This window comes from Dendrobates tinctorius, unplaced genomic scaffold, assembly GCF_039654945.1.
Source record: "Dendrobates tinctorius isolate UK_male_01 unplaced genomic scaffold, ASM3965494v1 ptg000161l, whole genome shotgun sequence".
Lineage (NCBI taxonomy): Eukaryota > Metazoa > Chordata > Amphibia > Anura > Dendrobatidae > Dendrobates > Dendrobates tinctorius.
In genome coordinates, this window is record NW_027361828.1 from 1251826 (window position 1) to 1269057 (window position 17232).

Below are 17232 nucleotides of genomic sequence, written 5' to 3' on the forward strand. Positions count from 1 at the left end.
AAAAAAAATGGCGGATCCGTTTTTTTTGCAAAACGGCAGATTTTGACTGATGGCAACAAACGGAAATGTGAAACAGGCCTTAGTCCCCCGTGAGGCCGATACTTACCCCATTAATGTCTTGTGAATTCATGAAGCAAGAAATACACAAAATAGAAAATAAATAATTTGCAAAATTAAGAAAAAAAAATGTAAAAATAATAAATCAGTCACTATAATAATCTTTATTTTTATATAGTGCTAACATAGTCCACAGTGCTTCAGTTTGCACACATTATCATCACTGTCCCCAATGGGGCTCACAAACTAAATTCCCTATCCGTATGTCTTTGGAGTGTGGGAGGAAACTGGAGAACCTGGAGGAAACCCACACAAACACAGGGAGAACATACAAACTCCTTGCAGATATTGTCCTTGGTGGGATTTGAACCCAGGACTCCAGCGCTGCAAGGCTGTCCACTAAGCCACCATGCTGCCCTATGAGATTAAATGTTCAGCCAGCAGCCGTGCCACCACAATGCAAAACTAATTCATTAGAAAACAAATGGGAAAATCATTTTTTTCTCATTTAAAAAAGGCCAAAAAAATCCTAGGAAACTTGGTAAAATGAGGTCAATCTGCAGTGTCCTCATAAAAATCATAACCATTATGAATCCCCTCCTGACAAGAAGTAGCGATAGTGATCCAGTGCTTGACACACGTGATCAGATTGCCGTCACTATCACTACCACCAAGGCTTTACTTATCACTACCAGGTAAAATGACACCGAGTCTCCAGAAACATGGCAGCCGCTTGAGACACTCCAGTAGCAATAGTTACTGCTCTGGTGCTTACACGTCGATGAGGCTTGGGTGGACACGCCAGTATTCTAGCCTATCACAAGCCTTGTTTTATGTGTGTAGTAACAGAATGATAAGAAAGACACTCAACTATTGGTTCAGTGTAGACCTACAGGTTATGGTGGGAGGTGACCTACTCGCCGCACAGCTGGCACTGAGCACCGCACAGTCTCTTCTCTCCCGTAGCTTCCGGTGTGAGTTAGGGCCGCAAGGTACGTGATGGAGGTCTCACGTCGTCTTCTCACTTTCCTTTATGGCCGCTTATTTCACTATTGTACATTTGTTAATGCTGGCGCGGTGACTCGCAGTGTGGCGGCCTCCCTGCACAGTGCGCATGTGCGGGCTCATACTGGGGCTGCTGCAAGTTTTCCTAAACTTCACAGAAATGTGCTGGCCGCACAGTGAGGAGTAGAGGCTCAAGGGCTTCAGTATTATGTCTGTATGAGAACCCTGCCAGTGTGTGGACACATCATACGTGGCATTTTATTATCCTATTCTCCCAAATACTGCAACACTATACCCTCATACTACAATGTCTATGTACCGCTGCCGCCAGTACCCGAGTAATACTGCCATACCCCATAATACTGCCATACAATATGTACCGCTGCCGCCAGTACCCGAGTAATACTGCCATACAATATGTACCGCTGCCGCCAGTACCCGAGTAATACTGCCATACCCCATAATACTGCCATACAATATGTACCCCTGCCGCCAGTACCCGAGTAATACTGCCATACCCCATAATACTGCCATACAATATGTACCGCTGCCGCCAGTACCCGAGTAATACTGCCATACAATGTCTATGTATTGCTGCCGCTAGTACCTGAGTAATATTGCCATACAATGTCTATGTACCGCTGCAGCCAGTACCGCCATACAGTGCTTATGTAATAGTGCCATACAATGTCTATGTAGTGTTGCACCCTGTGAAGGACAGGACCAGTTCCTCCCACGTCACCAATGTGACGTAACTACACAGGCACAGCTCTCCGGCGCCCCCTTTGTCTCTCAGGTCAGTAAGGGAACTGCACCTAGAGCAAATGGCCGCCGGGGAGGATGTCCTGTTACCCGCTGGGTATTCTAAGATTCGTAATCAGAGTAAAAGCATCAGCCCAAGAATAATTTTATAGTTTAATTGCCTTAAGGGCGCACTAGATAATTACAGAAATATACAGTAAGCTATACAATGGAATTACAGAGGATTTGCAGTCAGAGTAAAATATAACAATAAGGGTACAAGACTTAGAGATATTAAGCTGGAGGTCAATTTACCAGATTGTAGGTTGCATGTGGGTGCCGGGAGCTCTGCAGTCCACAGGGACAAGAATCTTATTTGCCGGACAGTCCCCAAAGCGCGGCCGCTGCTCCCTTTGGCAGATCTGTCCCCAGTTCCTTCTTAGATCATCATCGTCTGGTTCTTCTGTGAGAGAGGGAGTGTCTCTGCCATGTGCTGCTAGTTCTTAAGCATGCTGGGTTCCTCCCCCTGTGTCAGAGGGTGGGCTAATAATCTCCACCCTTTAGCTCCCTGCAGAACTTATTCCCAATATCTAAGAAAGGGGGTAACTTTCTACAGCATGATCGGATCAGGACACGAGAGATACCAGTGAATGCGGTTTGTTTTGCCTGTCGTGTGGAGAGCAAACATGGCCCCATTGGGTCGCTGTGGAGGGCCAATCTCTATATCTCAGGTCCCAGAGCCCTCACCGACTCAGGAGTCGTACTGCCAGATGCGCGATTTCCTCAGGGTCACACGGATATTTTTTATGAGTCTGTAACTCGAAAGGTGTTCTCATAATCCATGATCCTAGGATGGAGTCTAAGAGGCTGGGAGAGACAATGGATGTGTATTTCTGTGTCCAGCTGACAGGTATATTCTAATTGAAGCCCCCAGGCACCTTCCTTCCCTATGCTGGCGTGGCTCCTACTCAAGCTTTGAAGTTCTGCTTTGGCTTTATCTCATTATCGTACTAAAAGACCTTGCTATTCAACATTGGAGCACTAAATCCTGTTTACTTCAATATGCTTACAGGCCCTGGGGGGGGGGTAGGAGCAGTTAGCTGCCTGTAATTCTTGTGAACTCAGACCAAAATGTACAGGCCGAGCTCAGACATGAGGCGAGCATTAGGCCCCATATCCAAGATGGTGGCTGCTCTTTCATCACACCTCCCTGCTTTAGAGTGCGCTAGGGGGTATCACATTCCTGTTTTCCCCCATGCGCCCTTCCGCACCCTCTCCTTGCCGGGACAACCCATCAGCGTTACCATGGTTCCTGCCTCTTTTGTGGCGAATGATGAAGTGATACTGCTGGAGAGCGAGGCTCCAGCGTTGCAACCTCCCATTCGTCCCAGAGACCGTGTGTAACCAGCTGAGGGGGTTGTGGTCTGTTTCCACGGTGAATTGGCGTCCGTACAAGTATGGCTGCAGACGCTGCAGGGCCCACACAATTGCCAGACATTCCTTCTCCATCGTGGAATAGGCCACTTCCCTCGGCAGGAGCTTCCGGCTCAGGTACAGAACGGGGTGTTCATGGCCCGTAGTGTCGACCTGGCTGAGCACAGCACCGAGGCCGAAGTTGCTGACGTCTGTCTGCACTACGAACGGCCGCGTGATGTCAGCCACCTGTAGTACAGGAGAGCTAGAAAGGGCGGTCTTGAGTGCCTGGAAAGCTGTCTCGCAGGCGACTGTCCAGTCGACTGCGATGGGCAGCTTCTTCTTGGTGAGGTCCGTCAGGGGCTTGGCCAGGGCACTAAAGTGTGGAACAAACCTCCTATAGTACCCGGCAGTCCAAAAGAAGGACATCACCTGCTTCTTGGTCCTGGGGCTGGGCCAGGATGCGATGGCATCCACCTTCCCGGGCTCTGGCTTCAGAGCTCCCCCACCTACCCGGTGTCCCAGGTAGTGGACCTCACTCATACTCAGCTAGCATTTTTCCGGCTTAATGGTCAAGCCTGTTCGATGGATCCGCCCGAGCACCTGCGCCAGGTGCCCTAGGTGATCCTCCCAGGTGGGACTGAAGATGGCAATGTCATCTAGGTACGTGGTTGCATACCCTTCCAGTCCCTCGAGCAGCGTGTTGACCATCCTCTGAAAAGTGGCAGGGGCATTCTTCATGCCGAATGGCATCACCGTGGACTCGTACAGTCCGAATGGGGTGATAAAGGCAGAGCGTTCCCGTGCCCCAGGGAATCTGCCAATACCCCCTGCTCAGATCCATGATAGTCAGGTACTTGGCCCCGGCCGGCTGATCGAGCAGGTCATCGATGCGCGTCATTGGGTACGCATCGGTGACCGTCACAGCGTTGAGCCCTCGGTAGTCTACGCAGAACCGCGTAGTTTGGTCCTTTTTAGGGACGAGGACTACAGGCGAAGCCCACGCGCTGTTGGACACTTGGATCACCCCCAACTTCAGCCTCTCGTTTATCTCTTGGCGCATGTGCTAGTGCACCTCAAGAGAGACCCGATACGCTGAACGCCGGATCGGGGGGTGATTGCCGGTGTCCACGTCATGGACGGCTGTCTCAGTCCTTCAGGGCAGGCTGCTGAACAGCTCCCGAAAGGGGTGTAGGGTGACCCCCAGCTGGGAACATTGGTCCTCCGAGAGCTGGTGGCCAACCCTCACATCCTCGATGGATCCACCCACCTTAGCTTGGGTGAGCAGATCCAGGAGGGTTTCTACCTCTGCTTCCTCGGGAAGGTTGCACACTGGGTGGGCACAAGCCTCCCGTTCATGATGGGCCTTCATCATGTTCACGTGGAAGGCCTTCCTCCTTCCATGGGCGTGGTCCAGGGTGACCAGATAGGTGACAGCGTTGAGCCGCTGGTGCACGAGTTATGGACCCTCCCAGGCCTCCTGAAGCTTGTTTTAAGGTACGGGGACCAGTACCCACACCTTTTGACCCACCTGGTAGGTCCGATCACAAGCATTCTGGTCGTACCACCGCTTCTGGTCAGCCTGGGCTTGAGCCATATTGTCATGCACCAGCCGTGTCAAGGCCATCATTCTGTCCCGGAAGCGCACGACATACTCAATGACCGACACTCCAGGGGTGGCCAAATCCCCTTTCCATGCTTCCTTCACCAGAGCAAGGGGCCCCCGTACACGTCGCACGTACAAGAGTTCAAAGGGGGAGAACCCCGTTGAGGCCTGTGGGACCTCCCGGTAGGCAAACAGCAGGTGTGGGAGATACTGCTCCCAGTCTCTCCCGTGGGAGTCGGCCAACATCTTCAGCATCTGCTTTAAGTTGCCGCCATTAAACCGCTCACACAGGCCATTGGTCTGTGGGTGGTACGGGCTGGCTACCAGATGTTGCACCTGTATCTGCTTACAGAGAGACTCCATCAGCTGCGACCTGAACTGGGTCCCTCAGTCGGTGAGCATTTCCTGGGGGAACCCCACTCTGGAGAAAATCTCCAGTAAGGCAGTGGCCACTTTGCCGGCCCGAATGGATGACAAAGCTACCGCCTCCGGGTACCGGGTGGCATAGTCCACTACCGTTAGTATGAAGCATTTCTCAGAGCGACTGGGAGTGGACAGAGGTCCAATGAGATCCACAGCCACCTTCGAGAAAGGCTCTTCGATGATGGGAAGAGTTACCAGTGGGGCATTGGGGCGCAGCCCCGCCTTCCCCACCCTCTGACAGGTGTCACTCGAACGGCAGTAGGCAGTCACCTCGGTCCTCATACCCGGCCAGTAGAAATGCTGAGCTAGCCTGGCCCTGGTTTTAGTGATCCCTAGGTGTCCGGCTATTATCGTGTGTGATCCGCAACAATTCTGCCCTGAACGGATAGAGTACCACTAACTGTCGGTCCCTGGGCCACGCCTCCGGTGAACCCTGCTGGACCGTTACCCGGTACAGCCATCCCTGGTCCCAGACCACTCGCTCGCGGTCGGACACCAGGGGAGGCTGTGCCGCCTGCTCCTTGAGAGCTTTCAGGCTAGCGTCAGCTTCTAACGCTGCCTGAAATCCCTGACTCGATATGGCAAAAATTGACGAAACTGCCACATCCTCTGTCAGCTCCCCGGGATCTGTCTCCTGGCCGCTGTCTGACTCAGCAGCCACCTGGTCGGAGGGGGGGGAAGCGTCGGACCTCCGCGAGGCCCCTTGGGCTCCGGCGCTCCTACTCCTGGTAACAGCGGCCACGACCGCTGAGACCACAGGTAGCTCCTGCTTCCCCTCGGCCCCTGACCAAGTCGCCGGGTCAGGCAGACTTCCCTGGCCTCCTGACATCCCGGATGCAGGGAACTCCTGCCCTGGGGTCTTACCTGGTGGCTCCCCTTCTGGGACGCCCCCTCCCCCCATGGCCTGTTCCTCTTTCTGCAGAGGCCCTAGACTCAGCAGGCTTGATTCACTTAGGGGCCCTACATGCCCATAGCAGCCCCTCCCTCCACCTCTGAGCTCTCCCCTGAAGTCTTCTCACCTGTCCTCACTGAGCCTTGTGTGTGTAGTGTCAGTGCATGGCTTATCATCAGGTTTCACTCCCTCCTCCACTGTTGGAGGCACATTCAACACATTAACATTCACAGTAGAGTTATGACATTCTTGGGGAGTTGGACTTGAGGGTTCAGTGGCCACATACTGAGACACTAGCCGCCCCAAATCGGTCCCAAGCAACACATTGGCAGGAATATTTGGCGTTACTCCCACCTCCTGCATTCCCCTCCCGGCGCCCCAGTCCAAAAACACCTTGGCGACGGGCAGCGCCGGTTAAACGCCTCTAATTCCGGAGACGGAAAGGGTTTTCCCAGGCACTAAGTCTTGAGGGGACACCACCTCAGGACGTACCAGGGTTCGTTCAACGCCTGTGTTCCGCAGTCCCATGACCGCTGAGCGGCAGATGGTGACGGGTTGGTAATTGTCAGGGACCTCCCACCACCCCCTCCCACACACAAAACAGTGGACGGTTTCTGTGACAGGGATGGGGCCTTATGGCGTTGGGGACACGCAGCCTTAAAGTGTCCCGGCTGGTTGCAATGATGACAACGTCTGGGTTCTGCTCCTGGCCTGGAGAAGGCAGCAGAGCGGTACTCCCCTTGCACTCTGGGGGCTGGGGGGGGACAGGGACAGGATTGGGCTTACCCCCTCTCCAGGTGCTGCTGGCAGGCTTCTTTGGCTCAGACGCCCTGTTGTTGGCATACTCGTCTGCCAGGGCGGCTGAAACAGAAGCCCCCTTTGGTTTACGGTCACGGAGGAACTGCTGGAGGTCCTCTGGGCAGTTCCACAAGAACTGCTCCGTGACGAACAGTTCCTGGACCTCCTGGCGGGTGGTGAGCTCTAGACCCCAGGTCCAGTGCTCCGCAGCTCTCAGCAGTGCCCGCATGTGGTCGGTCCAGGTGTCCTTTGAGGCCCGCTGCAGGCTCCGGAACTTCCTGCGGTACGACTCCGGGGTGAGGTTGTAGTGCTGGATCAGGGCCCGCTTGATGCTGTTGTAGTCCTGCTCCTCCCCGGCAGGTAAGTCCCCCAAAACTTCCAGGGACTTACCCCTCAAACGGGGGGTCAGGTACCTTGCCCACTGATCCAGGGCCAGATGGTGTTGGAGGCAGGTTCTCTCAAAGGCCTGCAGAAAGGAATCCAGGTCTCAGGATATTTTTTATGAGTCTATCACTTGAAAGGTGTGCTCATAATCCGCGATCCTAGGATGGAGTCGAAGAGGCTGGGAGAGACAATGGATGTGTATTTTATTTCTGTGTTCAGCTGAAAGGTATATTCTAATTGAAGCCCCCAGGCACCTTCCTGCCCCATGCTGGTGTGGCTCCTACTCAGGTTTTGAAGTTCTGCTTTGGCCTTATCTCATTATCATACTAAAAGACCTTGGTATTCAACATTGGAGCACTAAATCCTGTTTTCTTCAATATGCTTACAGGCCCTGGGAGGGGGGGGGTAGGAGCAGTTAGCTGCCTGTAATTCTTGTCAACTCAGACCAAAACGGACAGGCCAAACTCAGGCATGAGGCGAGCATTAGGCCCCATTTCCAAGATGGCGGCTGCTCCTTCATCAGACACCCCTTATCCAAGTAATACTGCCATACAATGTCTGTGTACTGCTGTCCCCAGTGAAAGCTCTTTAATAAGGACCTTTTACAAGTTTGACCATGTTATACTGGCAACATAAGGGAAAAGTTGCTGCAGAGTTGTTGTTTTTTTTTTACTTCCACTTCATTGTGGAGATATTAACTTGTAAATATTAGATTATAATTTATGATAAGCCAAACTGGACATTGCCATATATTAGTCTCTGGGTCGTGTACTACTTCCCCCTGCAAGCATCCGCCCCCCCCACCTCTTAAGGTCAGAAAAACATGCTTTCTCCTGTAGCATAAATAATAATACACAGCTCTACTCTCTGCAGCTACTTGTAATATAGAGCTGAGCGTGTGATTATACCTTCAGCTTTCATCTCGCAGCACTCGGTGTGGGAGGAGGGGAGTAGAGTGGGATTACAAACACCCCTGCAGCTCTACCCTCAGAGCGTTGACAGCTGAGCTATATCCTCCTCCCCAAGACTGACTGCAGTGAACATTGGATGCAATGATTTCTTAGTGTCACGTTTCTGCCTGTGACACCGAGTTGCAAATGTTTCTGAATATTGGATTTTCTGTTGCTGGTTACAAGTGACATTTGCTATAGACTTCATTTCAAGTCGCACCTGACGTGACTTATTTGCAACTTGACAGCAAGTTGCAAAAATGTTTGGTCACAAAACCGTCACCCTGTAGTCGAAAGCTGAAGTTGTAATCACACTGTATTCCCTTCCTCACACACTGCCTTGAGATGAAACCTGGACGAGTGACCCTCAGATGCAGCGATCAGCGATGAGAGCAGGGCTCTCTGTAACCCTCAGATGCAGCGATCAGCGATGAGAGCAGGGCTGTCTGTAACCCTCAGATGCAGCGATCAGCGATGAGAGCAGGGCTCTCTGTAACCCTCAGATGCAGCGATCAGCGATGAGAGCAGGGCTGTCTGTAACCCTCAGATGCAGCGATCAGCGATGAGAGCAGGGCTCTCTGTAACCCTCAGATGCAGCGATCAGCGATGAGAGCAGGGCTGTCTGTGACCCTCAGATGCAATGATCAGCGATGAGAGCAGGGCTCTCTGTAACCCTCAGATGCAGCGATCAGCGATGAGAGCAGGTCTGTCTGTAACCCTCAGATGCAGCGATCAGCGATGAGAGCAGGGCTGTCTGTGACCCTCAGATGCAGCGATCAGCGATGAGAGCAGGGCTGTCTGTGACCCTCAGATGCAGCGATCAGCGATGAGAGCAGGGCTGTCTGTGACCCACAGATGCAGAGATCGGCGATGAGAGCAGGGCTGTCTGTGACCCTCAGTTGCAGTGATCAGTGTTGAGAGCAGGGCTGTCTGTGACCCTCAGATGCAGCGATCAGCGATGAGAGCAGGGCTGGCTATGACCCTCAGATGCAGCGATGAGAGCTGGGCTGTCTGTGACCCTCAGATGCAGTGATCAGTGTTAAGAGCAGGGCTGTCTGTGACCTTCAGATATAGTGATCAGCGTTGAGAGCAGGGCTGTCTGTGACCCTCAGATGCAGCGATGAGAGCAGGGCTGTCTGTGACCCTCAGATGCAGCGATGAGAGCAGGGCTATCTGTGACCCTCAGATTCAGCGATCAGCGATGAGAGCAGGGCTATCTGTGACCCTCAGATTCAGCGATCAGCGATGAGAGCAGGGCTGTCTGTGACCCTCAGATGCAGCAATCAGCGTTGAGAGCAGGGCTGTCTGTGACCCTCAGATGCAGCGATGAGAGCAGGGCTATCTGTGACCCTCAGATTCAGCGATCAGCGATGAGAGCAGGGCTGTCTGTGACCCTCAGATGCAGCGAACAGCGATGAGAGCAGGGCTGTCTGTGACGCTCAGATGCAGCGATGAGAGCAGGGCTATCTGTGACCCTCAGATTCAGCGATCAGCGTTGAGAGCAGGGCTGTCTGTGACCCTCAGATTCAGCGATCAGCGTTGAGAGCAGGGCTGTCTGTGACCCTCAGATGCAGCGATGAGAGCAGGGCTGTCTGTGACCCTCAGATTCAGCGATCAGCGTTGAGAGCAGGGCTGTCTGTGACCCTCAGATGCAGCGATGAGAGCAGGGCTATCTGTGACCCTCAGATGCAGCGATCAGCGTTGAGAGCAGGGTTGTCTATCACTACATCTCAGAGGAGAAACCATGTTCTTCTGAACTGGGAGTGTATTCTTTTTCATGAGCATGATGTTGGCCTATCATAAGCAGAAGGTGTCATGCAGAGGAAAACGTACATGCCCCTCGATACAAGACTCTGATAACATAGTTGGGCTTATCATAAATTATAACCTAAACTTTAAAAACTAATATCTTCATAATGGCGATGAGAATTGAAAAAATACAATGTTTTATTTGGCTCTTCAGCCCCTATTTCATGATGTGGCCAGTTTAACATGCTTAAACTGATGAAAGGTCGTCTTTAAGTAATATTGTGGTGCTGGATCCTTCCCGTGGTTTATAGTTGTCACCACAGGGTTGTGATGGTTTTAGTGAAGTGGAATGCTGTCACAGCCAGTACAAACACTACTGTGCTGTCAGCCTGTCTGTTTAGGGCATGGAAGATCATAAAGGCTTATTCAGATGTCCATGAAACTAAGTCCGAACATTTCACGGACCTTCTGCGGGTCTCTTGTCCCACACTTGACAGTTTCGTAGGCATATATGAGACTGTCGAGTTCAGGTTGCGAGATCTGCAGATAGCCCCTGCATTGCGGTCCATGCACGAAAAGCTGCCCATTAGTGGTGTGGATGGAGTTACGCAGCTCAGCATTCAGAGAATTTGTAGATCTGCAGCAGATAAAACCGTGATTTTATCAAAATGACAACAAGCAGCCCAGTAAGTGATACATCACTGGAATCCGGGTCTCTGCCCCTACATCATGCTTCTCTCAGATGGGGTAGCAAAACCTGATGTCAGGATCCCTTTAAAGAGAGCATAAATATCCTAATGATCATTATTCTGTCATAGCACTAATTTAGAGGAAACAGAGTTAGCTCCAAAATTGGGAATAGCCATCATGCTCTCAGCAGAAGCTGTAGGTGTCTCAAGTTTAACTGGTTGTATCTAACCTACAGTGCCTACAAGTAGTATTCAACCCCCTGCAGATTTAGCAGGTTTGATAAGATGCAAATAAGTTAGAGCCTTCAAACTTCACACAAGAGCAGGATTTATTAACAGATGCATAAATCTTACAAACCAAAAAGTTATGTTGCTCAGTTAAATTTTAATAAATTTGAAACATAAAAGTGTGGGTCAATTATTATTCAACCCCTAGGTTTAATATTTTGTGGAATAACCCTTGTTTGCAATTACAGCTAATAATCGTCTTTTATAAGACCTGATCAGGCCGGCACAGGTCTCTGGAGTTATCTTGGCCCACTCCTCCATGCAGATCTTCTCCAAGTTATCTAGGTTCTTTGGGTGTCTCATGTGGACTTTAATCTTGAGCTCCTTCCACAAGGTTTCAATTGGGTTAAGGTCAGGAGACTGACTAGGCCACTCCAACACCTTGATTTTTTCCCTCTTGAACCAGGCCTTGGTTTTCTTGGCTGTGTGCTTTGGGTCGTTGTCTTGTTGGAAGATGAAATGACGACCCATCTTAAGATCCTTGATGGAGGAGCGGAGGTTCTTGGCCAAAATCTCCAGGTAGGCCATGCTATCCATCTTCCCATGGATGCGGACCAGATGGCCAGGCCCCTTGGCTGAGAAACAGCCCCACAGCATGATGCTGCCACCACCATGCTTGACTGTAGGGATGGTATTCTTGGGGTCGTATACAGTGCCATCCAGTCTCCAAACGTCACGTGTGTGGTTGGCACCAAAGATCTCGATCTTGGTCTCATCAGACCAGAGAACCTTGAACCAGTCTGTCTCAGAGTCCTCCAAGTGATCATGAGCAAACTGTAGACGAGCCTTGACATGACGCTTTGAAAGTAAAGGTACCTTACGGGCTCGTCTGGAACGGAGACCATTGCGGTGGAGTACGTTACTTATGGTATTGACTGAAACCAATGTCCCCACTGCCATGAGATCTTCCCGGAGCTCCTTCCTTGTTGTCCTTGGGTTAGCCTTGACTCTTCGGACAAGCCTGGCCTCGGCACGGGAGGAAACTTTCAAAGGCTGTCCAGGCCGTGGAAGGCTAACAGTAGTTCCATAAGCCTTCCACTTCCGGATGATGCTCCCAACAGTGGAGACAGGTAGGCCCAACTCCTTGGAAAGGGTTTTGTACCCCTTGCCAGCCTTGTGACCCTCCACGATCTTGTCTCTGATGGCCTTGGAATGCTCCTTTGTCTTTCCCATGTTGACCATGTATGAGTGCTGTTCACAAGTTTGGGGAGGGTCTTAAATAGTCAGAAAAGGCTGGAAAAAGAGATAATTAATCCAAACATGTGAAGCTCATTGTTCTTTGTGCCAGAAATACTTCTTAATACTTAGGGGAACCAAACAGAATTCTGGTGGTTTGAGGGGTTGAATAATAAATGACCCTCTGAATAAACTTTTCACAATTTAAAAAAAAATTAAACAAAGAAATAACATTCTTTTTTGCTGCAGTGCATTTCACACTTCCAGGCTGATCTACAGTCCAAATGTCACAATGCCAAGTTAATTCCGAATGTGTAAACCTGCTAAATCTGCAGGGGGTTGAATACTACTTGTAGGCACTGTATATTGTTGATTAAGGATTAAAAAAAACTAAATAACTTCTATTAAATGCCCTTTTGACAAGATCTAATGGATGCTATAACTCCCACTCTGTGGCAATGAGGGAGCACATGCTGTATATTACACAGTGCACCACTCTCCATTTACTGCGTCAGGATTTAGATAATGGGATTATTTTTTAGGATTTTAGGGGTCATATTCTTCTTAATCCCACCCACCAGGTTACTTTGGTTACAGCATCTACAAGACTCTCCTTTTATAGACATTTCTCTGAAGAACGACTCTCCTAGGAAACTATTTTCTCATCTTTACATTAATTTTTATTTAAGGGGTTTTAGGAAGAGGTTACCAATTGTCCATAGAATAGGTGACAGCGACTAGATCATTTGGGGTGTGACTGCTGAGACCTGCACAGAACGCTAGCATGGGGAAATTGTTCCCAATTTTGAATTGATCAGTGGGCCATTTTTTGGGGGATTGCTGTAGGTAGAGTGCTGTACACGGCTGTCTCCAGCAGTCTCATAGAGAATGGCTGGAGCGGCTGTCACATATTTGAATGCTTCTCCATTCCATCATTAGTTTGTCCCTAATGCAGCACTCATTCCAGCAGCTGATATGTTGTGGTAATATATTCTGAACCTAATTATGCTTTGTTTTTTACAACCACTGTTTGTCTGTCCTTGCTAACAGCAACAGAAAAATGCCTAAAAAAAAGACTGGTGCCCGTAAGAAGGCGGAGAATCGCAGGGAAAGGGAAAAACAGCAAAAAGCTGCTAGAGGAACTGTGGACTTGGCCAAACATCCTTGTAATTCTTCAATGGTAATGTGACTTGTCTCTAATTATGTTTCCATCTGCTTATAACAGTATAGATATTTTATCAATGGAAACCTCTCAGTGCTATTTAAATAACTGTACCAGGGGCATGCTACTATACAGTATGGCAATACAGTGCTAATTATATCCCTGTATGTGCTGCTACTCACCAATCCTTCCAATCATCTGGGCACTGCTGCAGCTGGGGCTAGTCATAGTTTCCACACTTACATGCTCACTAAGCTATGTCTTTGTTATGTGGGATGTCAATCAATGCTGAATGGACCATGACTAGTCCCGACTCCATAACCCTCACTGTACTGGAGGGGCCTTCATGGCGTGAGTTTGCAAGTCATTTTTCTCACTCATACTAATCCATCCAATTTACACCACAATGTGGTCTTAAAATAATGTACACATATATTTATTAATTAACTTGTGCCAATATTACTCATTTTTTAGATTGCCCCATTTTTCACATATCATTTCTCTTAGCAATGCTCCTCCAGGCCCTATTTGTCCTTGAGCTGCCACTGGAACCCTCCTTCTGTAGTTCCAATGCTCCTGGTCTATTGTGCTCAGTTCGGCCTCTATCAGATGGCTCCAGCATAGCTCTGCAGTGCCTCCACCACTGACATATAGAATCTTCTATCATTAGAATACACCCTATACACTGTATGATCCTGTACACTAGTCTCTCAGACCGATTTCATCTTTTGTCACACACAACAATCCATGTGTGTTTTTACATCATGGATCTGTTACTTTGCTTTCCATGTCTGCACTCTGTTTCCACAATGGAGTTTGAAATGATCACAATGGAAACACAATGCAGCTGAAATGTGTTTTGATGCCTGAAGTAGACAGGTAAAACAAAGCACCAAAAAACTGCTCCATTCTGTTGATACCTATGACAGAAGACGATACAGTGTGATATGCATCAACAGAGTGGTATTTGCAGTTTCCCATCACTTATCTGTCAGCAGGAGGCATCACATACAGTGCAAATATGCTGGTCTCCGTTCTGCAATGCTTCCACTATGGTCATTACAAGCTCTGTTGTGGAGTCAGAGCATAGTGCAGAATTACTGATCTCTGCTGGAAACCAGCTAACGGATCAATGATGAACATGTAGCTATGTTGTTGTGTATGACAGAAGATAAAATCAGTCTGGCAGAATTTTGTACAGGACTTTACACTGCAAAAAAGCATAAAGTGTATTCTAATCATCGATTAGCCTAATGATATGTGGCATATCTGTGGTGGAGGTGAAGCTGAGCTGGAAAAAAGCATAGCAGACCTGGAAGCAAGTGTTATTTTACACATTTATCAGGTAGTTGGCTTCCAGCAGAAATCTGAGGTAGGCCAGGATCACACTATCGTGTGTGATGCGAGAAACTCGCATGAGTCTCTCGCTTCAACACCCGGCACTGCCGCCAGCATTCTGGTCCAGAGCTGCGGCTGCATATATTTCAGAAATAAACACTTGAAATATATAGTCATTACAAACAGAGTGATCTATAATATATGAGTTTCATTTTTTGTATTGAAGAACTGAAATAAATTTAACTTTTTGATGATATTCTAATTTTGTGAGAAGCACCTGTATTAGCTTTATACTAAGGCTACGTTGCATTTTTACAGAATCTTTTTCTGCATCAAAAACCGGAGTGGTGTCAGGAAAAATGCTGCATATAAAACATGAGTCTTTGACACATTTTTTACATTTGTTTTTGCTGCATTTATACTTGTATTTGTCTCTATTCATTTGAATTGGTGAAAAATGCTGCAGAAACACTCTTGACATGCTGTGGATTAGTGTAAAACACAGCATTTATTCACTCTTACTCTTAGGCCGGTGCCCACGATCCAAAGTGCTGCCTTCTATTCAACTCAGGTAAATCCGCATGTGGTCATTGAACCGTGCAGAGTCGCCGCAATCAATACTTTCTATTGATATTTCTCTTGCGGAGACTAGTCTCCGCAAGAGAAATTGACATGGTGTGGTCTGGAAAGTCTCCCTGGGTGATCCGCGGGCGTCTGTGGATGCATAGTGAACATGGGATTTCTTGAAATCCCATCCACTATGCTGTAACATCTGGTCGCTATGGGTTTGAAGCTGCATAAGTACTCTGCGTCAAACCCGCAGCAGTTCTCGATTGTGGGCACATACCCTTACTTTCTCTCTCAAATTCAAATAGGCTTTATTGGCAGGACCAAAATACAATGTGTTGTCATAGCAAGAAACAATAAGTGTGACAGGGGAGGGAATTGGGGTTATGGGGATTGGATGTTGTGGGGCACAATTTGGGCAGTAACAGTCCATTTGAGGGTCTTGCGTTTCTCTGAGCTTATGACATGTGGTGACATATTGGACATCAATCTTTACTATTGATTCCTCTTCCCCCAGTAGGATGCAGAGTTTTCTTTCCTCATCAATGGATATGAAGTCCGGGATGTGAATGGAGGGTCTCTGCTGTGTATCTGTTACAGTGTAGAAAGAAGTGCGCCTCATCCTCCAGGGCGCCCTGCTGGCAGTGCTGGCATTGTCTATTCTCCCTTAGCGCCTGTGTCTGTTGGTGTCACCATGTTTCCACCTCTAGGCTGTGGGCACTTTGTCTGTACAGACTCTGGGTCTGTCTGTCTTTCAGGCGGCGTAACCTCTCCAAATATGGAGCTAAACTGTAGTCCTTCCTCAGTGACCGGTAGATGGTGAGTTTCAGGGCGTTCTATAAATCACTTTTCCATCCCTTTTATGTTTCTTGCAGCTCTTTGAGGTTCCTCCTGAAGTTCTGGCTGGACTGGCTGCCGGGATTCCTGGCTTGCTCTAGGCTCCTGCTTAGCAGGGCTTTATTGTGGTAGGAGCTGTGGTTGTTGTTCTGTATGTGCCCCTGAGGTGGGAGCTGCATGGTTGCTGCTCTGTATGTGCCCCTGGGGTGATAGCGCCCTATTGTGTATAGTGAGCCTTATAGGGAATCGGCCAAGCTCTGCCAGACAGGCTATATTTGAGGTGATGCCATGGATCTGGAGAAGATATTTGCAGAACTCCATGTGGAAGACTTCGGTTGGACTGAGATCCCACTTTGCCGTACAGCAGTATATGGGTGATGATGCTGTCAAATATCTTAAGTCAGACTCTCACTGGTGGATTGAGGCGGTACAGTTGTCTTCTGATGGGGTAGAAGGTTCTGCATGCTTTTCTTTTCAATACTCTGCTGTTTGCTTGAGGCTCTCGGTTTGGCTTATCTTCAGACTGAGGTAGGTACAGCTGCTGGTATTCTCCAGCGTGGAGCCATTTAATGCGAGTGAGAGATTGGGGGTTTTGTTCTGGTTCCTATACTGAAACAACATGACTTTGGTCTTGTTTTCGTTGATGGGCAACACCCATGTTGTGCTGAATGTTTCCACTGCCAGGCTATCCTGGAGGCCTCTCTTCGTTGAGGAGAGTAGCAGGGGGTAAAGCAAGAACATCAAATCTTCTTCGTGCAGACTGAGGCCTGGGGGAGGAGGCTTCCAGAGCTGCAGCCAGTCCATTAATGTAGACGTTGAATAGGGTTTGGCTCAGGATGCATCCCTATCTGACCTCACTTCACTGCCTGAAGAAAGCCGTCCTTTTCCCATTCACCTTCACGTTGTAATGCTTCCCAGTGTATGAGCTCTTGATGACATCATAGGTTATGTCACCTATTCTGCTGTCCAGGAGTTTCAGGAACAGACTGGGGTTCCACACTGAATCAAAGGCCTTCTTGAAGTCCACAAAACGTGCAAATATTTTACCTTGTCTTTTTGCTGTGGATGTGGGCCTTGATAAGGCTGTGCAGGGTGTAGATTTGATTGGTGGTGCTGTGGTTCGGCATGAACCCAGCTTGGGCTTCTGATGATGATGT

The 17232-nt window shown here is 49.1% G+C and overlaps 1 protein-coding gene across 1 annotated transcript in view; it reads left to right on the forward strand.

Annotated features, from left to right (window-relative positions):
- The first annotated feature begins 898 nt into the window (after positions 1-898).
- The window catches only part of ZNF330 (zinc finger protein 330), a 53202-nt gene continuing 36868 nt past the window's right edge, over positions 899-17232 (forward strand). Inside the window, exons 1-2 of the mRNA XM_073549772.1 lie at positions 899-1049; positions 13222-13351. Of these exons, the coding sequence (XP_073405873.1) occupies positions 13232-13351 (120 nt within the window). The 5' untranslated portion in view covers positions 899-1049; positions 13222-13231. The remainder of the gene's footprint in view (positions 1050-13221; positions 13352-17232) is intronic.